Source organism: Dermacentor albipictus, chromosome 1 (genome assembly GCF_038994185.2).
Source record: "Dermacentor albipictus isolate Rhodes 1998 colony chromosome 1, USDA_Dalb.pri_finalv2, whole genome shotgun sequence".
Classification (NCBI taxonomy): domain Eukaryota; kingdom Metazoa; phylum Arthropoda; class Arachnida; order Ixodida; family Ixodidae; genus Dermacentor; species Dermacentor albipictus.
In genome coordinates, this window is record NC_091821.1 from 210,301,179 (window position 1) to 210,326,287 (window position 25,109).

Consider the following 25,109-nt stretch of genomic DNA (forward strand, 5'->3'; position numbering starts at 1 on the left):
CCATCCCTCATTTCCTCGCAGGCGTCATACCCCGGACCGCCTAAAACAACAACAACAACAACAACAACAACAACAACAACAACAACAACAACAACAACAACAACAACAACAACAACAACAACAACAACAACAACAACAACAACAACAACAACAACAACAACCTTTTCCTGTCAAGCTACTTCAGCAGTCGCCCCTTTGCAGGGAAGCCCGCTCGCCGGTGACTTAGTAGCTTCCAAAATATCTGGTAGCGGCTTAATAACATAAAGGTCTTATCGGAAGCTTAGTTTATTCACGTGGTACTATGTGCTGCGTGTATATGTGTGGGAAAACCATTATCAATCAAAGCACCTCAAGGCAACGAAGTCGATGCTCCCAGGATCTTTTATTGACGTGTAGCAAGTTTAACGGATTGAAACGCAGGCCACTTGTTACGCTGAAACTGCTGTTTTTTTTCGAGGTGGTGTTGTAGCTGGCAAGAGCTTACTTCACGACGACCACCTTGTTTCCGCGGATATCGGTCAGCTCCTTGCTGTTGAACACTGCCAGAATGGACTTTTCGCCAGGACGTTTCGGAATGATTCTGCTCTTGTACTCGAACTTTCCCTTCGCAGGTACGTCCCTGCCGGAAGAAGATAGAAGCGTGGCCGTTAATTCGAGTGCCTCTTGAATATTTGTGCGTTCTCCTGTTCTTGCTCTGCCGATTAATAATAATAATAATAATAATAATAATAATAATAATAATAATAATAATAATAATAATAATAATAATAATAATAATAATAATAATAATAATAATAATAATAATATCAAATGATTTATTGATTCCTTTTTTTGCATTCTTCAATATCCTTTCGACCTATTAGCGCTAGGTGACGAGAGAGAATTCTTAGGATAATTTCAGTATAGCGCAGGCAAAGCCTTTGCGTAGGCTATAATATAGCAGATCGAAAACGCATATGCACAGAACGCTGTAAAAACTTTGCGCATTACGTACGCACGCTAACTTGTGAGTTACGAGTTGCGGGATTCGTGTGACTTGCGTAGCTAGCGTAACGACACAGCGGGGCGCAGGGCATCCACCTCGATCCGAATTTGGTCCTCTTAATTGCTCTTCGTCGTCATAGAAAAATATAAATGGTAAGATCCACCGTTCGCTTAGTCTCATCTCTCTTTCAGAAGAAAGTATTGACAATTTTTTGTCGTCATCATTTAGATCAGCCGTCTGTTCTGTACCTGCCAGGCCTAACAAAAGATGCCAACGTTGTCGTGAAAGTCCTTTGTTTTCCATATATCAGACGGCGCCACAGGATTTGGCGCTGGTCATCCGTTTGCCATTCGGAGCGCTCTGCTAAAAGTATGATATAGGATATGCGTAGTGTGTATCCACAGCCGTTTTGCCTGCGTCCACGTTAACAACCGAAATGCTATACTAAAGCTGCTTAATAATATCTGAGCTGTTGGCGTGTGTAGGCCTTGCCGGCTACTCCTTTTCTCGAACATGATAAAGGTGAGCAAAATGATGCCAATTTTGCGAGCAAAATGACAAAACAAAATTGACATTGGTTCTAACTTATAACGTTCGCACGCACACACGAAGAAAAAAGAAAAAGAAAAGAAAAACAGATGTCCCTGGGCAGTTCCCGATCTCAATAAAACATCGTGGGTTTACTTTTTTTCTTTTGGAATCATACATATTCTTGCCTTCTTTCTATTTTCTTTCAATTTCTTTATGTGTGTGTGTTTCCGTGGGTCTTGTTTCCGTGTTCCCGAATGTTGTATTTGGGAGAGAGAGATAGAGATAAAAGAAAGGCAGGGATGTTAACCAGTCAGGAGTCCAGTTGACTACTCCACGCTGGGGGAAGGAAGAAGGGAATAGAAGGAAGGGAGAGAGAGCGGGGGGGGGGGGGGGAGAGATGTGTACGGACAGCAATACATGCAGAGTCAAAGGCGCTCGCCCAAGCCAGACGTTCTCAGAAAGCGCAAAAGTGCCTTCACTGCCTTCTGAGCCGATGACCGGTGGGGAATGTGGCATTCACGAGGGACCTTATTTGCACATCCGCATGAAAGTTCGTTATCATGTTTGCTGCTCAACGCAATGTGGTTTCTTTTTATTCATGTTAGAAGGTATCTGGGCAAAGCATCGAATTACACGTCCATGCCATAGTTATTTAATGCTACCGCTCTATGTTACCGGATATATGAAGGATCGTCCAGATAAAGAGGGCGTGTTCTGGTAAAGTCATGGAAGCCGTGTTCATCGTTTGATACCCTCCCCCCCCCCCCCTTTTTTTTTACAGCGGCTTACGTGATCGCAAGGAAAAAAAGCTTTCTTTAGATAAGGGTGACAACACAGAGTTTCATACAATAATTACTATAGGGAACTCTGGCGTTAGTGTCTACGGGAGCTGCACTCGGGGGGACTGTGCCAGCGTGGGAATTATGGCAAGTACATGAATTTGCCTAGACTTCGTCCTTCTGGCTTCAAACGGCTCGGTGACTTTTCGAATTCACTTCCAACAAAATACTGTGTAATGAATAGTTAACCAAACATGATTTAAATTAATCCGACCAGCAGGATTCGAACATAGAACACGCACAGCACAGACGCCCGACAGTTAAACCGTTACGCCACGGATGCATGCATCGACAAGCGACGTGAACCGCCCTTATGGATTTATCGTGGGTGAGCCAGCGTCTTGATACGCTTGGGGTGTTTCGATTTGGCCGCCTCGACAAACTAAACCATTGCAATTAGTATGGATTGCGCGTGTTCGCAGCGTCTTCTTCAAATCCAGAAGTATAGATTGCTCTGAAATTTACCGCAATGAAGGCATATAAAGCGTAATAAACAAAGCCGCAAGAACGTCTGAATCCACAAGCACGAAGATCAGACAAATCCATGTACTTCCCATCATTCCCATGGTGGTTGAACGATTGCAGCGTCATTGTAGGAATCTCTACGGGTGACAAAAATTTTTGAAGGTATGCTAAGTGGTCCGCCTTTCTTCCTCATTCTTTGATTTTATTGTTTTTCGCTGTCCCGCACACATAAACGCGCGTGATCGCGCAGAGGAAAAAAAAGGGGAGACAGACACTATTAGGAATGGCAGAAGCACTTACGCCACAGGAATAACATGGGATTCTTGCATTCCAGGGATGTCGAGGGTCAGACTGCAGCCGGTCAGGGGCACGCCGAGGGGGTTGTCGAACGAAAGGCAGTATTCCATAGGTCTGGACACGCTGACCGGTCCGTGTACCTATAACACGGAGAAACACAATGATACAGCCGTGATAGTGAACACTGCGCTACACGGGATTGCTGAAGTATATGAGGAGTGAACGCGGCATCAAGAAAAAGGATGGCTTCACTCCTGCGCCATAGCATCATTGCTCAGCGCAACGTGTTACGCGGGTGCGCACGCGAAGCATAAGCCTGGTGAGAGCTTATATCGCTGTAAACAACATTTGCTCTCTTTGTTAAAGGTTTCAGATGCACTGCGGGAGTCACCAAGAATGTCTTCAGGTCGTATACCGGCCAGGACCCCCTCAGAAAGACTGGCTCAGTAAAGCTCTGTAGATTAAGATGAATAGTACATCTCGTTATCTCGAGCTTCAGAGCTATTATATTAAAGTCGTTACTGAAATGCACCGCCGCAGAATCCGTCCACAGCAGCTTGTCACCCACTGAGTACATGGCCTCCGAAATTTTGAGAAAGGCTGCACCGAAACATTGAACGATAAAGCGATTAAGCCGACGAACAACAAGTTGATGCGGACACTATAACAAAAAAAGTGCTACGATGTGAAACTTTGTTTATACCACCGCCACCCTAAGATACTGTGCCTGCACAAGAAGCGATCCGGTGGTCTCGTATAGTAGCATGCCGCAAGACCTAGTTTTGAACTCTTCAGGTCACGGTTGGCGTTCGTCTATACGTCGTGCTACGTAATGCATATCGCGCACAATGGATGCACCTTCAGGAAGACCAATTGTTCGTTCTAAATCTTTTCGCATAGCAGCGCTAAATCCTTGGTATAGTAATAATGACTTTCTAGTGTAAAGTACACGTGCTGGACTTGACCCAAGAAACGAAATACGTGGTCGCGATGTTCCGTGCACGCTACATGAACTGCTCACATTGGGGAAACACTGGCATATCGCGCGCACTCGTTAGGCCTCGCCCTCCCGAAATGGACACCGGACCACCGGTAATGAACTTTGCACGCATCTGTTTTGCCGCACTTCGTTTTCTCTCCTCACAAGCCCCAATCTTGTGAGCACGAGCGCCGACGAAATGCAAAAAAAAGCGTGGTCTCGTAGAGCACTTACCTGGACGTCGATGGTAGGATTTCCGATGGTGATTCTAGTCTGGCGGTACCAGGTACCTTGGCCGCTACCCTCGTAGCTGCCATGGGCGAACAGTTTGACGACGTTCTGCGGGGCCAGCTTGGTTTGATATTCGTCGGCCGTCACAGTCAGGCATACAGTCTCGGCTGCAAAATACGTGTTATTTCGGTATAACACACTCCACGTAGCCGCGGTGTTGTGTGCGTGGAACGTCTTGAGAGAGCAGCACTGTGATAATTTATGAAGCGAAATTGCGTTTTTAGGCATTTAATAATTCGGTGATTTAATCGAATGGCAAAGGTGTGAGTTTGAGCTCTTGGATCCTTCGTCAGTCCCACCAGTATCTCACACAAGTAAGACAGCTGGAGATCTAAACCGCGATCTCTTTTAAGTTTTAATACCTATGTTCTCAGAAGCAGGCTTCGTTATTGTTGTTCTTAATATTTTTATTATTAGGCTCGTAGACATAAAGCGATCAGGGAGAGTGTTGGAGGGGTACAAACGCCTGCCTGCTCTGGAAGGAAAAAAGTATCGTTTGTGGACACACGAGCAGGGAAGTGTCCACAGTCATCGTCACCACCTCACCGGCCACTATCATCAACGAGCGCTAAGCTCGAGCTCATGGGCTATGGAATGACTGGCCTGGCTTTTAGACTTCCGTGGACTAGCAAGTTCTGGGATCATATTCGTAACTTGAGCTGATGCACAAAGAACTCAACGTAGATCTAGCGCTGAAACGCAGTCAGTTCAAACAAGGGAATAACTGGTTTTAAGTGAATTGAGGCAAATGCAGCGTTCGGATTTTTCATGTCATTTGACCCTTCTTCATGCTCTTTTATTGGCTTCTGAGGTGCTACTAAAAACGTGTTTGATTTTGATTCCGCTGCAATCTATCGGGCATCGTGGGTCGATCGCGTCAATGCAGACTGAGTTAAAAGATTGTCAGTGTGATCGGGGCTAAATGACTAAGTGTGGTTAATTGCTTCTTATTCGTGGAAGTGTCTGTTCCGTGCAGTCGTATGGAAAGTCGGGTACGTCACCCACAAAATTGTTCTGAATAATTGTTCGGGGGCGGGGGGGGGGGGGGGGTTCTAAGCGCAAATGAGCTTGCTTTGTGGTCTCAACTTTAGTGCATGGGAAGAGTGAAGACTTACTCTTTCCGGGTGGCACCTCGACGTTGAAGGTCTGCTTCTTGAGCATCTTGTACTCGCCGCCGGTGTAGAAGACGGAGTGGGCGGAGAGCGTGAGCGTGACCTTGCGAGGCGTCTTCGACTGGTTCGTGCAGGTGACGGCCAGCCGAACCGGCTGACCTGCCAGCACCGAGGAGATCTCCTCCATCTTCATCTCGACGTCCTCCGGAGGCGGAGCGCCAGACAGGCCCATCACCGACTTGTTGGGCTTCACTGCAGTAGGCGGTGACCGCGTGGCCGAGCATTATTACTGTCCATACGCATTTAGACGTGGAACACAACCAGAGGTAGAGAAGCGGGGCGCGGAAACAGACGAGAAACTACAGCTACTCGGTCCACAGGGCGCCTAGGTTCTCTCTTTCCGCTTTGCACATAAGCTTACACGCCTTTAGACGCAATATATAATTACATTCGTTTCTCGAAACGTATATGAAAGCTGCTTTGGAAGCAGGTTGCCCCTTGCCCGATCGTACTTCCTTAAATATACCTATCTTAACGTAGGAAACAGGCTCATCAAGGAAGCGCTGGTGCTTCAAGCTAGTGGAGCAAATAATTTTATTAATAGTTATCGAGGTAAAATATAGCATAACGTCGCCGATGCAGGTCGCACGACTCAACCTTCCCCAGATGTAGCGCGCCCTGTTAGTTAAGCTAGCATCTCCGGTTTATTATTAACGTCAGCGTTACTCTCTCTCTCTCTCTCTTCTACTTACATTTGACGCCAGCGGGACTTCAAATTAGAGTAGATGAGTATGGTCCGTAGCGTTGATAAACAGTATCGTTCCTGAGTATGGTTCGTAGCGGCAATAGCGGGTTCTTTTTCCTAACCGCCATTTTGGTGTTATGAAACGTTTTCGCATGTATGAGATTGCGTTTTTAGAAAGCTTTGTTATCCGTGTTGGATTACTTGCCAGATTTAATTCACGTGCTCTATACAGCCGTGACTGTCGTTGGAGCCAAGTTAGCAGCGTCAATATGTAAGGGGCTATTACGCCTTTCCACACAAATAGCCCAATGAGAACAAGCAAGACGCAACGAAAGACTGGGACGAGGCACTTTCTTTTCTTTCGTCTTGTGCGCTGTAGTGCTATACTGCACTATATGCCATAGCAACAAACTCACCAACCAGTCCGTCCTTCATTTTGAATCACTACGACATGCACACGAGGATGTCTGGTATCTCTCAGATAAGTTAGAGCTACGTCAACACGCTTGTTACCTTTTATGAAAGCAGGGTTAATGGGAGCGTCTTTTCAATGCTCTCCCCGTTGCAGGATGGGGAGGAGAAAGTGGAAAAGAAGGAAAGAAAGAGAGAGAGAGAGAGAGAGAGAGAGAGAGAGAGAGAGAGAGAAGAGGGGGAGTTTAGCCAGTGTAAAACTAGCTGGGTGCCTTACTGGGGTAAGGTATAGAGGGAAAGAAAGACGATAGAAGGAAATCCGAAATAAGATTAAAAAAATAGAAAAAAAAGGTGTGCATGAGAACATGTTGCATTGTGATCAGGCTGCAATGCCAGTTCATCGTGGTACCTTTAACGCCCTTGTACACCTTGGTCAAGTCTTCCGCATCCTCCGCCGTATGCTCAGTCATCTCTCCAATCTTCTTTGTGTAAATCAGCATTCCCGCGCTGCAAAAAAAAAAAAAAGAAGAATGAGTTTATTTAGGTGCTGATATACTGTCACATTGTTGCTCAATTAACGCTTTCCGAGCGCTTGTAACGTGCGCAGCCAGAGCTGACAAAATCTACGCGCTTAGTGGTAGTTCAGTGTACGGTAGTACAGTGTACGGTCACTGTACTGGGCACAACATTTTCAACAGTTTGAACGGCACGTCAGGCCGGGCTTCCAGCAAAAACGCTTTCCTCTTAGCCCCTTTGCGGGCGAAGTGAGCGGCTATTCTGTGCAATGTTACTTTGACAGAGAAAAGTTTCTGAAGGGCTCAGAAAGTCCTATGGCTTGTGATAATTACTCAGGCATTCTTTTATTACTCCTAGTGTTGATGATACGCCTGCAACCCTCAGATGCCGTTCACCGAGGTGCGCCATGCACTGCTATGTGGTCGGTTGATTGAACGGGACTGCGAACAGCGTTTCTGTTTAAGCGGCATATCATTATACTGAGAAAGCGCCAAGCCGTTTATAGATATGCGCTGTCTATGGTGAATTCGAATGGAATTTGGAGTCAGGGGTGATTGTGGACACAAAGCGCGATCGGGCGAATGCGTGAAACCGGCGGAAAAAAAGTGTAGCTGGAGTTCCTTTCGGGATGACACAAAGTACTGGATAACAATGGAGCGGTAACTTCTTTACGACCGTAGCATTCCTTTGAGATCTCGCAATTTATCTGCGTGCCTACACTTGTCTGGAGCGATGCAGGAATGTCAGGCGTCCTCGGTTGAACGTTGTTTTATCTTTTTTTATGGGCCCCAACTTGCCTAAGGCATCATTTTTTAACCATAAAGAACACTCTACATCAGGAGAATTCTTAAACAGTGGTGCGTACTGTGAAAAATGAGAGGAATAACTAAGGTCCCGAAGATGCACGGTGGGCTATGATTAGGGACGCAATAGTGGAGAGCTTCCTGTTATTTTTGAGGGCGCGGGATTCATTAACGTGTGCCGAAAGCGCGGCACCCGAGCGTTTCTGCATTTCGCCTCCGTCGCAATGCGGCCGCCGTGGCCGGAAATCGAACCCACGTGACCTCGTGCTCAACAGCAGGGCGCCATAACCGCTGAGGAGAGAGAGTGAAAGAGAGAGAAAGAGCGAGAGAGAGAAAAGTAATTTCAGAACCTTCCTTTGTAATGTTGTCGACAGTAGACATATTTACCTGCAACAAACTTTATGTTCATACAAAGGCGGTTAAGCTATCGAGTTTAATTTTAGAATACACTCTCGCGCTCATTCCAGGGTACTTTTTTCTGGTGTTTCTATTGCCGCGCTTTCCCTATTTAACGTCGCTTCTTTGACGTTCCTCGAATGTGACAGCAACGTGGACACATTGCGAGCAGCACACGCAGCAGGAAGGAAGCGTGCCCACTTACGCTTCGGCCTCGTTGTAGTTCCTCATCGTTGTTTGCCTGAACTGGCCGGTGGCCCGGTCACGTTTCCAGCTCACCAGGTCAGCGTTAACCTCAGCGTAGACAAAACGGGTGTCGTAATCCAGTTCAAGGTGTCCATTGTAGATCGCTGAGACAGGGCACGGTCCCACGCGGAAAAGCCCTGTGTGCAGGCGCAGACACCCGTAGATGTAACAGATCACATCAAAATAACTTTTGTACGACTCGAAGCCTATACATTTGGAAAACGGCAAGGTAACCTTCAGAAGAGTATTCGTTTGGGGCATTTGGAGAAAGATATTTGAAAAATGTTGAAGCTTGTGGTCAGCCTTTCTGTCCTTTGTTTTGCGCTTCAACGTTTTCCAAAAAAAGTAAGGTAACACCGTTGATGGTTTGCATAGGCATGTGTGACGATAGCGGCAATGAGGGACATTAGTAATAGTTCAGTGCTCACTTCTTATGTGCCCGTCAAAGAGTAAGGGTGATAAGCGTAACGGAAACTGCTGAATTTGAATGTCGTTATTTGCACGTATTGCAGGAAGAATAACGCTCTGCATGGATTCTAAAATACAAGAACACAAATATAAACTATGCAACTTGATGGTTCGCAACAGCTGTGCCACGTTAACCCTGCAACGTAATAAATTGTTAGAACTGATAGGCTCCGTACCATCGCTGAGGGTCTGCGGCGTAGCGTCGATCACTTGCCAGCCGCCGTAGTCTCCGGGGAGGTCGGGACGCATCATCCACAGTTCGTTCCACAAGTGGAAGTTCCTTCAGGGGGGCAATCATGCAAGATTTATTAGTGTACAACGCCAACAAAATAAAATGCGACAATTCAGTTGAGCAGAACGAAAAGTAAGCAGTAAGGGCAGCATGCCATTACTGCTTATAATGTTGCCAATGATGACAACATAATTTCACTGCGTGGTTCGAAATTCGTCACCGAAAGACTTGAGACCGTGTTAGTGCGTGACGCTGCTTACGCTCCTAGTAGACACTTCTTCATCGAGTGCATGGTCGGGGGTGCGTGTAGTAGACATGGGCTTAAGTTCCCTTACGTATGAAAATTTGGGGCGAGCAGTAGCCGATCGAATTTTACGTTCCAAAGTTACACCTGAACAACAGCGAGAGGCGGCGTTGTTCGTGTCTCCATATTGATCTTAGTCATTTTAGATTATTCACTTGCGCCTGTTTACAAACGGGCAGGTTTCCGTTGGAAATCGGACCCACAAACTTGTGCTTTGCTTCAGGACACCAAAACTGCTGAGCCACCGCGACGGGTGGAGATTGTGGAATACACTTGAGCGCAAAGGGCGTTCTTCGCTGGACGAAATCCCTTTGAGCGGAAGTCACGCAATTCGCAATAGCGAACAGCCTTGCTGTCCTCAAACGTTCCTAGTTAGGGTGCCTTGATACCGCGTACGGCTACACTGTCGCAAAGAGTACGCGTGTATAATGCTCGCGTGTACAGTGATTATTTCGTCGCCTCCAAGTAGCCGTACCAGATAGAGTCCTCGCTTCTCCCGGCAATAATGTTGTCGTTTTCGTCGAAGAAGCGCTCGATGAGCAGGTTGCCGTCGGTGTCGTGCGCCGAGGAGAAGTTCGTGATGGAGCGGCAGGGAATGCCCAGGGCTCTGCACACTGGGGTCGACAAGGGTCAGTGATGTACAAAACGCTAGGCTTCAAACTGTCACTATAGAAGCTGTCAGCAATGCATGGCACTAGGTGTACACCACGCTACAGAAATTCAACGCTATGATTTTCGCACAGTCCCCGATTGAGCGATAGATGCGCGCTCGTTATTATAGGGAACACGTGCGGCAAGTTTAGCCATAATTGCTTCTTAACTCAGAGCGCGCGTGTAGCAAAAGAAAGAAAAGGGGGGTGGAAGGGTTAGGGGGTTACAGCCGAGCTTACATCCCGGCCAGTTCTTTTTTTTACTTTAATCACGAATTTTTGAACACAACTGCACATTTATGCGTAAGTTTAGGCAATGCATTGAGTATAATACCTTTTTCCTCTAGCCTAACTACGCAGCACAGAGTTAGCATGATTAGACAATGCGACTTTCTTTCTTCGACATGTTTTCTCTTCTTTGTTATTTTGCAATGAAATCTAGGAAGGTACGAGCCGTGCTTTGATGCGGTTGCTGTGAACGATAGCGGCAACCTTGAGGTAACTCGCAGCGTTATGGGAAATTATCAGCCGTGCTGACGACCTTTCGTCCCCGTTCTCGAACGTATCGCCGCGCCCGTACGTACACGTGGTAACCAGTCCGGAGTAGACCCAGCACTGGCCGTACTTCACGGGTGCACCACCGGTGTGCATGTACTGCTCGAGGATGGTGACACTGGACGTCCAGGCAGTAGGAGACACGCCGTCGCTGTAGTTGTTGTCCCAGGAGCCGACCAGGATGCCGTTTTCGTCCTTCGAGTCGACCTGTGGGATTCACGGGAAAAGATTAGCGGTTACATTACGTTATGTTATGCCAGGGGGTTTCCTGATTGGCCGCGCTGCTCGGACAACTGCCCCTCGTGACGCACAAGAGCAGAGAAAACTGGGTCCACGTCGGCCCCACCATTGGCCCTACATCGAATAACGTGTATCCGGCATTGAGCAACTTCGGCCCAGCAGTGTGTCCAACACGGGTCCTGCTTAGTGCTGGCTGGGATAGCGACCAGTATGATGACGATGCGATCGCCACAGTGAGAACCAATGGTAGGCTCCGCATAGGGAATATTTTGTGAATATGGGTGGCCGTCGAAGATTGACTCGCCTTTGTGGCTACAATTAGCTATCGTATATATATATATATATATATATATATATATATATATATATATATATATATATATATATATATATATATATATATATATATATATATATATATATATATATATATATATATATAAAGCCCGATGCGCCTTCTTAACGCGCAGTATTTGTTTTCACCCTTCTCTCCAGTTGACAAACAAAGAAAAACGGATACTGGCGCACACGATCTCCAGATGGATCGCACACACTCTTTATTAAGCAGATGCTGAGTTGTATGGATCTTTAATTTATCCAGCTGCAATAATTAATGTCGGGAGCGTTAGTGTTATAGAGGAACGAATCCACGGTGTAGATAATACGTCTAGAGTGCCTGAGTCACTGTATATTAATATATTACACATTAATATCTCACGAGGCGGGTTTGCGTTGCAGTTTAGCCAGAGGTTTAGCATGAAGCTTATACTGCTGCAGCGTGAATGAGAATCGAAAGTAAAAGAAAAAGCCATAACATTCATTAAGATGCTGTTTCTTTTCCAGATATTCTAAGTGAGATGAGCGTACCCACAAGAGACCCTTTCTTACCAGCGCCGAGATTGCTCTGGCGACTTTTATGGGCGAACTTCGGTCGCTGACGCTCACATTACCAAGCTCGAAAAGGTAGTTGCACGTGGGCAAGACGACGTCGGTGAACTGTAACACAGGAGACGCGCGTTAGTGCACATAGCTAGTGCGAAATACATTTAGTTTTTACCTGCCCGAAGAACCAACGCTTTCCTGTGGGGTAGTCATAATTGCCTTGGTACAGTTTTCCGGTTTCGTTGAAGATGTATTCCTGCAGACGGTCTTCCTGTGGCATGTAAACAAGGTCCTCTGAAAAAAAGCAAATAGCAGCGCCGGTGTAGCTGATATGAGAGAAATTTAACTTCATTTTATTGCGACGATCACCAAGAATATAGGGCAATGCTTCAGTGGACAAATATCGAAGTCTATGCAGCTTTCAGGCCGACGCGGGCCACGAAAAATGTCATAACTTTTGCACGCTGGTAGTCTCGTATGCGCGATGCCACACGTTGGAAGAACAAAGGAGGCTAATTTAAACTAAACATGTGGTCAGATGTATTCACATGATTCTCTTCCAGTTTCACGTTGCATCTTAACTACGGGAAATATTAAGCACATTTCTCCCTTAGGCTATAGTTGAAAAGGAGGCAACAAAGCGCAAGCCGTTTACTTCGTATATTCACTTATGTTCATTCATCTTGTTTGTTCAGACTGAAACAAGAAGAAAGTACACTCTCGCCATTGCGATGGTGAACGCGCAGTTCACGAATTTTCAGATAGAAAAAAAAGTTCCGTATTAGGGTTTTAATAAGTAATCTTTTTTGACAACAAGCAACCACAGAGTACTCAACGTAGTCTTTATCCTTCTCTCCAGTCCTTTATTGCCTTTTACTCTCATTCCTTCCTCCTGCTTGGCACGCTGCACGCTCTAAAGTTTCTCTGAGTGTTGAGTTACGATTGGTTGCACCGACACTTGGGCGTGCGCGCACCATATAGCTAAGAATTTCTGAGGATTTGCGGTCGCGTTTAACGTTTGCTTGCACCTCAAACACTGACACGGTTCTTTACGATTTTCAACTATTCGATTTGAGTTGCGACTATTCCAGCCACTTCATACAAGGCCTCTAGTCAGAAGAAACACGTGCTTAACGTAGGAAACAGGATCGATAACAACGCTGCGCGGGTATTTTGGAGTATGCCCAGCACTAGTTCTTACGACTTCTCTCTCTCTTTTTCTCTCTTTACATGTTGTTCGGAAGCGTCATGCAGATATGGTTCGAAAGCGTCAAGCACGTGTGGTTTGCAACGTACGGAACCTCCTCGTCTACATGGGCTAACTGTGCAACTAGAAGTGAAACAAGATTTTTCATGTTCTAAACCACGCACCAAAACAAGAATGTACAGCAAGCCTACGCACCGAAACGGTAAGTTGGGCCAGTTTGCTAGGATTCATTGTTAGGTTCGTAACAGCGCAACACAAGACTCGGACGAAAGGAAGCACCGTGTTTTATCTTTTACCTTCCTTTTGTCCGTGTCTTGTGTTGCGCTGTTACGAACCTTACAGTGAATCCTAAGCACCAACTTGCCCAAGAAATTCTTTTGGAACACGAGATGCACTTTGTGGGGCTGCCATCAAGAAGCCATCAGAGCACCGAAACTTTTGTCGCTCTTTCCAAGTTTTTTGTGCGTGACAAGCGAAGAATGCGAGTTTCGTAGAAAGAGAAATAGAGAGAGACAGACATAGAGCTTTAGGCATCCTAGTCGAAGCTGTTCCTGTCGCTCCTTACTTTCTTATGGCATTTTTTTTCTTTTCTGAACTGAAGACATGACTTCACTTCTAACAGATCGCGGAAAGGTGGTATCACTAGTATAAGGAAACGTTGTCATACGCCTAACATTAGCACGAAAGTAAAGAAAAGCCGATGAGGGTTCCTGAGAACCTTACTCCACCACGCGGATTTCCGCAGAACAATGGTTGTTCACTTCTTAACCACTATTGAATACCGTACTAACCTGGGCACCAGGGGTTGAACAGCACGTAGAAGGTCTCCTTGACGTTGAAGAGGCACTTGTCGGACGGGTCTCCGGAACCACGCAGCCGCGTCTCAACCTCTAGGCGCCAGAGGCCGACCGCTGCGCACGGCGGCAGCATCACCTTGACCGTGATGCTGTTCTTCTCGGTCAGCACCAGACAGATGCTGTAGGGCGAGTTGTCCGTGGAGAAGAACGAGCCGCGCGAGCTGGGCACCTCCAGACGCACGCGGCTTCCATCAGCTTCCCTAGGCTCCAGACCTGCGCGCATGAAGTGGCGACGATGCACCAACTGAGCGTCGGGCTGGCGCTCTGTGGGCTTCCATGAGTGCCACTTTAACCATAAACACTAAGCCAAGCCTTCAGATAGGCGCTGCGCGTGCAATTAAGACGTGGAGGCGCTGCGCGTGCAATTAATTAATGTGGAGCAGCTCTGCATCATTCGTGTTCTCTCCGTCACACTAGGCGCAGTACAACTCAAGGGATGAAATGTAAACAAATCGGAATCAGACCATATTATTGTTTATTCCCTGGCGATTTGGGACAGTAACGAACTGCACTATGTCTGCCTGGCGAGTGTAGATGCTCGGTCGTGTTAGTAAGACACGTGAACGTGTGTTCCAGCGCAAGAGAAGGTTTGGAACAAAGCATTGTTTCCACTCGCTTAGTACATGTGCTTTATTGCGTTTGAAAATTTCGATATGTCTGACGGGTTTAGAAACGTAAGTGGGCGGTAAAAAAAAAAGTAATGATGTCACCCTAGGATGACTTTCAGTTTCGGTCATGTTCGCACGTGGCCACCGTATGTAGAACACGTCATATTTGTGTGCTCTTCATTAGGGTTAACGTCATATAATTTCTCATTTTCGTTCAAATGCATTTGTACACATCTCCCCTCAAAATTTTGCGTCAGAGCAAATATAGCATCTGAAACTACGTAACGGCAGCGCCGTGAATGCGAGCTCTAAAGCCTTGCGTGTCCTACCTGCAGGTTTTTTTTAATGCTGTTCAGACTACCCTTCCTTACGCACCCTGTCCCTGCCTTAGCGCGCTATCGCGTCGCCGCACGCAACAAGGACACTCTCAGGGAAGCGCTCCACCTAAAAAGAAAGGCCTCGTACTAGCACTGTCTTTTTGCTACGAACGGCGCAGGGAGGACCCCACGAATTTGGTGCACTTTACAAAGCACGAGCTTACAAGTGCCGGCACTGCGAAAGGCAAGCGGTCAAGTCACCTGTGTTGAGGATGAGGAAAACCTGGTCCCTGCTCCCGTCGTACTGCCGATCGAACTGGACGCTGATAGTGACAGGAGCACCACGGCGCACCACGAGCGTGGCATCACTGCTCTGGGTGAGCAGGAACTTGTCGGTCTTGTGGCGGCGGGTGTTGGCCGGTATGTGGTAGTCAAGCTGCTTCACCTGCAGGGGGTTCGTGCCGCCTGCAACAGGGAATGACGGGGGTTGGTCGACGTCGCGTGGAATAGCAGTGATCGCGCATGCAGTATCTGTGATGCTTCAGAAAACCAAATTTGCGTGCTACCCTGCATACCCTGTCCTTAGATCAGATGCTGTAGTCTTAGCTCCAAAACTACGCCTTACTCATTTTGCCTAAAAAAAACAAGCAACACCGGAACAAGCAGTTCTTTTCCCAGCAAAATTATGACACACAACTCAGCTACGCCATATTTTACAGCGAAGCTGTATATGGCTAGGGTTGCATGCATTTGTGTTCTCCGCGAACAAAAACTATCATCATGAATGGCTCGTACCCCCTAAGCCTTAATACTCCCGTAAGCAAAGCAAAAAATCCAATGGCTCATAGCCCCGTAAGGCAGAGCACTCGGCAAAGTGAAGCGAACGGTGCTAAATTTTTTTCTAATCACGCATAGAGCATACAGAACAACAAGTCGAAAATCGTCATCATCAATGGCTCATACCCCCGTGAGCAATAGCTCATACCCCCGTAAGCAAGCAAAAAATGCAATGACTGCTAGTCCCGTAAGGCTCATGGCTACTCGCTTTGTGTGAAGTAGCTGCGATGACACTACCAGTGTTGTCGTTGTGGGTGATTTCAGTTTTCTTCCTTTTCAATCTTGACTCTCCTTCTATAGCATTTAATTTCCTTTACCGCCTTACCTCAGTGCTGGGAAGCCAGCTAGTCGAACAGTCTAACTAAGCTGCCTGTTCTTCATCTCATGTGGCTCGCTCTCTCCCCTCAGTGTCAAAACTTAACTGGGGAATTTTCCCAAGTGGGCGATAAAGATACATTCGCATATAGGTGGTTACAAGAAATGCTCCCTGTCATTCTAAGCGCGTGCTGAATACTTCTGTGTGCGTATTCATTCACGAGCATCGCGGTGCAGTACCTGTGTGCGCCATGAGGCGCGGCATGCGATCGAACTCTGCCCCGGAGCGGAGGCTCTCGATGACGATCTCCATGTACTGGAGGAAGTCGCTGTTGGCGAGCATCCGCTGCCGCAGCATGTCGAGAATTGCCTCGTCGCTGGTGTCCATGGTGCTCCTTTCCTGGGCCTCTCTGCGTTACAACGGGGGCAGGGATCTGGGCGCGGGGGCGCGCTTTGGATTAACCGCCTGGTGGCCGAGGGATCGGAAGCAGCGCACCGCACTGTAATGGACAGTTCATCGATCAAAACTCCCTTGAGCCAGGTCTAAAATTTCCAGATAATCATTCGCTCCCCTTGAGAACCAGGGGTAAACAAGGGTGGCTGTTCACTCCCGAGCTGAGAAGTTTCAACAAGAGGATCTCTCTTCGTCATCAGCGCGGTGTCAAGATTACAAAAGACTATGTTTTCCTCAAGAGGGACCTTTTTACAAGTCTCTTTTTCGTAATGCTTGGACTGCGTCCTGTTCTCCCCTAAACGTTATCAAGCAAAGCTTTCTTTGTCTAAAGGCATTCACAATAAACGCCTTTCTTTACCATAAAGGGCTTCATAGGCATTCCATAGGAAGGAAGGGGGTGGGGGTGGATTGGATCATGAAAATAAGAAAAGCCTGAAGTACAAAAATACAAGTACAACGCAGTTGGTACAATAAATGAGTCAAATACACGTAAACAAGGCTATAGAAAATACAGAAAAGAAACTCGAATACACACAAGAAACGGGACGCTGACATCATGTACAGCAATGTACACCATAGTATGCACCAAAAACTTACATTTCTAATAAATCCTCTTCCCTGGTCCCAACGAGCTGCCAGCCTAAGTGTCGTCGAGTACCTCGACTCGTTGGGGCTCTGGGCGGGACTCTAGGACTTTCTGCAAAGACGGATAGCCTCACGGCTATCCAACTCACTCAAGGCTACCTGACCTGCCCCAACCATCTGGAACCTTGCTGGATTACCGCACCCTGTCCTGTCACCAGATTACCCTGCCAGCAGGATCCACTAGACCCTTCTTGCCGGTCTGCTTGGCCACTGCCATGGCGACACCTTCACCTCCTACTCTATCTTCTTTGCTACCCTTTTTGGGGAAGATTTGCGCGGAGGTTGAGCTTGACCGTGAAAATCTACCCTTTCAGCTGTATGGCGCGTTTCCCCTTAATGTGTCCGACGCCTTGTGTCTCTTTTCTGATGACGAGTTCCGAAATTACGATACAGCTAAGAGAACTTTATTCCGCCGTTTCGGTGTTCTAGTTGAAGGCGTTCTACCGTTTTCTTTTTCTTTTAATTTTCTGGGCCATATTTTACTGAAGGTTGACTAGCAAGTAAGTCATGCCATCTATCATGTCATTTGCGTGGCGGGTTATTCCGAGTAAAGAAAAAAAAACGCAATATGTAGCGGCTGTACGAGCTTGGCAACTCTATGCTGCAAAAAACGCCCACTGCGGTGACTCAGAGGCTGCGCTGTCCTGCTGCTGGGCATGAGGTCGCAGGTACGATGCCCGACAGTGGCGGTCGCATTCCGATGAGGGCGGAACTCAAAAGATGCTCTTGTACATTTGAGTGCACGTTAAAGCAATTCACGTGGCCGAAATTGACCCAGAGCCCTTCACTACGGCGTTTCTCATAGCTCGCGAGTTGCTTTGGGAGTCTCCATTTTTCATCTTACTGATTGCACAAACACAACTGTTATCAGTAGTTCTACAACGGCATTACCAGTGCCTCGGCAAAGCACAGGAGCTTACCTGAGAGTGCTGCTCTCCTCGCAGGACCGTGCGCACTCCGTGGGCTTGCGCTGGCTATTTTATATCGTACATTCAATTGTTCGCTATTTAGCGTAACTGATGTGGCATAGAGAGCCGTAAGGATGCTCACTTAGGTGAAAATTTCAATGGAATGGCTATTTCGTGACCGGCCGCACTGCTAAATGGACAGCTCTAAGGCTCTGCGTGCGCCGTAAGCGATAATAAACTAAAGAAATAGGCGAGGTAAAGCTAAAAATTTTCTTGTGTACTGTGATATGCAATTTCACATAGACGCAACGCAATTTGCTTTAGTTCTTATTATTGATTTAGTTTTACTACGCCCAGCCCGCGATGTATGCCTATAGTTTAGGATAATTCTCAACATCTTTCTCTGACTGTCCCCCCTGCAATAATGCCTTCGAGGCGACGCAGGTATTCTGGAAATAAATAAAATAAAAATAACCGAAACCTTAATCTAGACAGCAAAAAAAATTTCAGGGCCGTGAAAGTTGAGGCTGACTTTATGTTGCCAATGGCCAAGTTCGCAAGGTAGTTAGCATTCAGAAGTGAATGATGATTAGCCAGTGCCCTCTTGCTGATCAATCACGATAACGAAAAATAAGAAGGGCCATGGAGTTGCGAAATATCAGCTCTTCTCGTCTACTAACAACTTTCGAATTCAGCCCTTCTTCGATTGATATCTGGTGTAGATTAAACAACTGCCCAGGTTTAATCACACAAATCTTAGTTTGCTTTAGAGTCTATCACAATTATGAAGGAACCTCACCTCAGTTATGATGACTCGAAATTCCAATAGTATGCCGCTACGCATACGGTGAGACCGTGGGCATAGAAATTTCGTATTTTATCATTTGGCACTTTGTTATTAATGAAGTTTACAATTGTTAAAACGGTGACATGATGTTTCAAGAGATATATCACTCTCCGCATAAACCGCCGGAACCATGAGAATAATATTAGCGGCGTTCGGGGGGACATTTTACGTGTCCGATGCACGTAGTTTTTCTCGGCTCTGTATCTATTCTAATACGAGTGATGTGTCGTGCTACTGCAAAACCTGTCGCATATTGTTCTTTCGTAAACGTTCTTTTGTACTGTTCCAGGCGCACTTTTCAAGAGCACGAGAGCGATGTGCGTCAGTGCTGCCGAATGCGCTTCTGGTTCGAGACTCCCCTGTTTCTGATCATGCACCATTTGCCCTGCATCTGCTGCCAAACGCACCAGCTCGGCGAAAGCAGAGGGTTTCATACAATAATTACTAGAGGGAACTTTCACCCTAGTGTCTAGGGGAGCTGCAAGCAGGGCATCGGAATGATGCACCGGTAGTACACGGATTTGCATAAACTTTAAGCTTTTGCCTTTTAAACGGCTTCGTGCAAACTGATAATTTTCAAGAAATCACTGTGCGATAACGACTTAAATAAGCATTATTAAAATTGTCCAGCGGCAGGATTCGAACTCAAGGCCTTTAGCAAAGAAGCTCGATATTGAAGCCATTACGCCACAGACGCATGGGCAAGCGCAACCACTGCAACTAGCAGCGATTATGCCTTTTCGCAGATACGTATTGCTTTTGAATTTATAACGAAATGTATAGATTACTTTGAAATTTAGGCTAATGGAGGCAGATAACGGGTAATAAATGTACCCACAAGAACGTCTGAGGCCACAAGCACGGAGGTCGGACAAATTCATGTACTAACCATCATTCCAATGGTAGCTGAACGGTAACAGCGCCAGAGTTCCCTCTAGTAATCATTGTGTGAAACTTTGTGGGCCAAAGTGACAGCCGCAGCGCTGAATGAGAGGGTACATGCACCGCGATGAGGCACCGCCTTCGTGTGGTTGCCTAGCCTGTGATAAGCGCTCCCTTCCAATATACCGTATATGCTAACTCATAAGCTCTACCTACGGGAAGAATACCCGCCGTGGTTGCTCAGTGGCTATGGTGCTGGTCACGGTCACGTGACCATTCCGGTCACGGCGGCCGCATTTAGATGGGGCCGCAATGCGAAAACACCTGTGTACTTAGATTTAGGCGCACGTTAAAGAACCTTAGGTGGTCGAAATTTCCGGAGTCCTCCACTACGGCGTGCCTCATAATCAGAAAGTGGTTTTGGAACGTAAAACCACGCAATTCTTTTTGGCTACGGGAAGCAGTTGACAGCAAGACACGCAAGTAGCGAAGGCCCTTCTGTTTGGCAGCACATGCTGGGAAGCGACACATGCACTTTGTGACGGACCAGCGGCCCTCAATTGGTGAAAACCGGAGGGAGAGTTCCCCTGCTCCAGTAAAATGCAATGGAGGCTGTGCTGCCGTTCATCGCTACTTTGAAAGAATTGCTGTCAGCTCAGTTTTCCCTCGCATATCATTGTTCCAAATTGAAGCTCTCATCATACTAGAAACAAGGACGGGTGGGAATAAACTAATAAATATAGAAAGGCATTTATTGGTCACCGGCGCTTGGGACCAACCGCTAGAGCAGGGCACGGACTCGCAGCACGAGCGGCATTCACGAGCAAAAGCGCTGAAGAGGATGACCCACTATATCGTTCCAATACTTCTCTACAATTACCCCCGGGAATGAAAAGGGAGCCACCCGGCGACCTAACATGTTGTCACTATGAGTGGGCCATAGTAGGTCTCGAGGCGGTCGACGTTGACAATGCATCTTCAACGACGACGCATGTCCGAAGACGGTTCAATGGGCTCGATCACGTAGTTGACCGGAGATGTGCGTTCGACGACGTGGTAGGGGCCTTCATACTTGGGCAGTAGTTTTGACGAGAGCCCAGGCGCTGAGGAAGGGACCGAGAGCCGCACGAGCGGTGCGGGGGGAACGTGGGCGCAGAAGTGGTGTCACCGCGAGTGCTCTTCTGGCGCTCCTGGTCATTTGAAGTGAAGGCCCGTGGGAGATCGCGACACTCTTCTGCATGTCTGACTGTGGCTGAAGTAGGAGCACAGTCAGATAAATCCGGCTTGTACGGAAGGATTGTGTCGATTGTGTGCGACGGGGTGCCAGCCATACAATAAGAAGAAGAGTGAAAAGCCAGGGGTGCTCTGTAGTAGAGGTATTGTAGGCGTAGGTTGCGAAGAGTAGGATGGCATCCCAATTTTGGTGGTCGGAGGCTAAGTACATCGCGAGCATGTCGCCGAGCTTACGGTTAAAGCGTTCCGTGAGGCCATTGGTCTGCAGATGGTAAGCAGTAGTTGTGCGTTGCACAACGTGGCACTCTTTGAAGATGACTTCGACGACTTCCGTCAAGAATACACGTCCACTATCGCTGAGCAACTCCTGTGGTAGACCATGATGCAGTATGAGTCAGCGAAGTAGCAAGGAGGCAACATCGCGCGCTGTAGGCACACCAGAGCACAGGACCGACTGAGGAGGCGCTTGGTGGGATGGAGTAGGATGGGGTAGGAGACGTTTGCTGGGATGCGTCTTCAGGCATTGTTGAGCGCAGGGTACGGATCGAAGTTCCAGGATTGACGTTGAAGGCAGAAGCAACTTCCACCACTTGTAAATGCGGCGTTTGTTAGTCACCGGCGTTTGGGACCAACCGGTAGAGCAGAGCACGGACTCCCAGCACGAGCGGCATCCACGAGCAAAGCCCTGAAGAGGACGACCCACTATATCGTTCCAATACTTGTCTACAAATCATTTCTTTGTCGGTAAATAAAGAAGGGTTACGGATCGGGAGAAGGAGGGTGGCGCTGGGGATCCGCCAACACTATATACTCTCCTGATATGTGAAGCGGAATCCCATTCTCCTGAGCGTACTAGAGGAGCACTAGCGCCACCTTTGTGGATTCGTTGCTTCTGCGAGTGTTGCAGTCCTCGCAGTAGTTGACGGTCAGGCTGTCCAGCGCATATATGCGCTGCTCCATATATGCTGGACAGTCTCAGAAGGTGACGGAGGCTCGCTATGGTGTTTTGGTCCTTGCGTTCCCGGTAGGATCCTTGATCTTGGGGTTCCACGGCCACCCGCCGTGGCTGCTCAGTGGCTATGGTGTTGGGCTGCTGAGCATGAGATCGCGGAATCCAATCCCGGCCGCGGCGGCCGCATTTTGATGGGGGCGAAATGCGAAAACACCCGTGTACTTAGATTTAGGTGCACGTTAAAGAACCCCAGGTAGTCGAAATTTCCGGAATCATCCACTACGGCGTGACTCATAATCAGAAAGTTGTTTTGGCACGTTACACCCCATAACTTTAATTTTTTTGGTTCTGTGGCCTAGCGTGGCTACTGTATGGTAGCGGTGCGCTCCTGTTTGTACGCTTGGCACTTGATGTAAGGATTAAGTCCAAACCCATATCTTACATTCTGTAATATAACCTGATAGGACCGCGGGATTTGCGATGGTGACGATGAGCAATGCAAGGGTCCTTACTTTTACTATATTGTTACGCTGGGCTTTGCGGCTCCAGGAATTTTTATTTAGTGTCCATTACTAGACTGGACGCCTCCACAAGGACGCTGACTGCCTCTCGCGTCACCCCGTGGATCCTCCCGATCCTGTTGCGAATGATCCGGTGACTTGCGTGATGGTTTTGACTGACATGACAGACATACGCGCTGAGCAACAACGCGACGCATCCTTACAGTCCATCATCGCCGGAGTGCAATCCGACAGCACCGACGGCATGTGCCGCATGTTGGTGCTGCATGACGGCATCCTCTACCGCCGCAATATCAACCCTGACGGCCCTGAGGTGCTGCTTGTCCTTCCTCGTAATCTGCGACCCGTCGTTCTCGAACAACTTCACGATGCACCGACGGCGGGACACCTTGGAGTTTTGCATACATACGACCGCGTACGACGCCGGTTCTTCTGGCCGGGTCTTTACCGCTCTGTGCGTCGTTATGCCGCAACTTGCGAATTGTGTCAGCGCCGGAAGAAACCTTCCGTGGCACCTGTCGGACGACTCCATCCCATTGAAGTTGCCTCTGAACCGTTCGTTCGTGTAGGCCTTGACCTGCTTGGCCCTTTTCCGACAACGACTAGAGGGAACAAGGGGATCGCCGTCGCTATTGATCACGCGACACGCTACGCGATAACAAAGGCGTTGCCGAGTAGTTGCGCAACTGTCGTCGCCGATTTTCTCCTTCACGACGTCATTCTCCAACACGGTGCACCTCGACAGTTACTTACAGACCATGGCCGCTCGTTCTTGTTTCGAGTTGTGGGTGACCTCCTCCGCTCTTGTGCCACTGAACACAAGCTGTCCACCGCCTACCACCCACAAACGAACGGTCTTACTGAATGTCTCAACCGAACAATCACAGAGATGCTGTCGATGTACGTCTCCGATGATCGCCGCAACTGGGACGCCACGCTGACTTACGTGACGTTCGCGTATAACTCGTCCCGACATGACACCGCAGGATATTCACCCTTTTATCTCTTGTATATGGTCGCGACCCCACACTACCGTTTGACACCATCCTACCTTCTGTGCCACATGTTGCAACTAAGTACGCTCATGAAGTCATCGATCGCGCTCGCATGGCCCGTCAAGTCGCCCAATCTCGTTTATTAGCCTCACAGCGTATACAGAAAGAGCGTTACGACCGCTGCCATCACGATGTTAAGTTCGCACGAGGTGATTGGGTGCTCCTCTGGTCACCATATCGTCGGGCTGGCCTCTTTCAGAAGCTTCTCTCTCGCTAGACACGGACACACAGCCTTAGGAAGTCCTACGCCAAGTTAACGACGTCAATTACGAGATTTCGCCGCTACACTTTGATGCATCCTCGAGTCAGGCGCCTGTCGACGTCATCCACGTTTCGCGGCTTGAGCCATACTTCACTCGCAAATCTTCGCCTCCCATGCGCCGAGACGGCACTTCGCCACCCGGGGGCCCTGTTACGGAAGGATGAGAGAAGAGAGAGGAAGAAGATCTGAGACGCTGGCTGCTTCGTGTTGTTGGTGGTCAGCAATCTTAACTATTCTGACTCATCCTGCATATATATTGTAAATATAGTTTTTATATACTCGCAACACCCCCGTAACAATATTTTTTCAACTTTCCACACCCAACACTACATTTGTCTTTACCCGCTGGATGCGCCAGCGAAACCTTATTATCTATAGGAGAAGCATAGTAAGCTGGGCGAGTTGGTATAATTGCATCATGAAAACCAGCGCACAAACCCACGCACAAAGAAAAACGGACGGCATCTCTAGACTACCACATTTTAAGTGTCCAAGGAACGGGTAAGCGTCAAAAACATGGCCCATATTCAAACACACAAAACAAAGCACTCTTACGCTATAATTCTTCATAAGATAAACTTTCAGCCTATCGTGAAACTTGACATCTCGTTAGCGAAGCCGACCGGCCAACGGCGAAGAACACTTATGAACAAAGAGTTTTTGAAAACTGGCCCAGGGGCTGAATTCACAAAACTTTAGTTTGTAAGTGCTGCTTTTAATGGCCGTTCGTCTTCGCTAACGACATTTCCGTCATCATTATTGAGCTCTTACGAAGTGACCTAGCGTAAGTAATTTTTAATGGGATTAGCATTCTTTCAGAAGTTCACGCACTTTTGGTATGTCCGTTGGTATCTAATCTCTTTCACGCCAACTTCGGCTACTAGCTATGTACCACTGTGTATCTGCCCGAATAGAGAAATTGAGCCATTGGCTATGTGCAGCTGCTCAGGTGGACCTATATATGTAAACATTCTTCGCCAATCCTCCAGAATACATGCTACTGGGTGGGTGCCCGGATAGACAAGCAGAACAAGAGGCAAGATGTGAAGAAGTCAGCGACAGATAACTGAAAATGAAACCGTCAAAAGCAGCCGTGTGTGGAGAAAGAAGTGAAGTGATCAAAATGAGACCAAAGCGGGCAATGAGCGAGCAGCCTTCAGCTACAAGAACTGAATTCGGCTTTGTGATGGGTCGATACATTGCTTCAGTGCTATTAACGTCTACTTTCATCGTGAAATGCGTTCTGCCGGAGTATTTTTGTG

The 25,109-nt window shown here is 47.7% G+C and overlaps 1 protein-coding gene across 1 annotated transcript; it reads right to left on the reverse strand.

Annotated features, from left to right (window-relative positions):
- Positions 1-363: 363 nt before the first annotated feature.
- Positions 364-18,247, reverse strand: LOC135906633 (hemocyte protein-glutamine gamma-glutamyltransferase-like). The gene is made up of 15 exons (XM_065438117.1): positions 18,108-18,247; positions 16,329-16,522; positions 15,198-15,401; positions 13,946-14,224; positions 12,123-12,241; positions 11,954-12,061; positions 10,855-11,032; positions 10,096-10,234; positions 9,261-9,364; positions 8,576-8,753; positions 7,065-7,162; positions 5,503-5,751; positions 4,331-4,494; positions 3,121-3,257; positions 364-619 (listed from the first exon to the last, which is right to left on the reverse strand). Exons 2-15 carry the CDS (start codon positions 16,474-16,476, stop codon positions 481-483), a joined length of 2,244 nt encoding a protein of 747 aa, XP_065294189.1. The 5' UTR covers positions 16,477-16,522; positions 18,108-18,247; the 3' UTR covers positions 364-480.
- Positions 18,248-25,109: the final 6,862 nt, after the last annotated feature.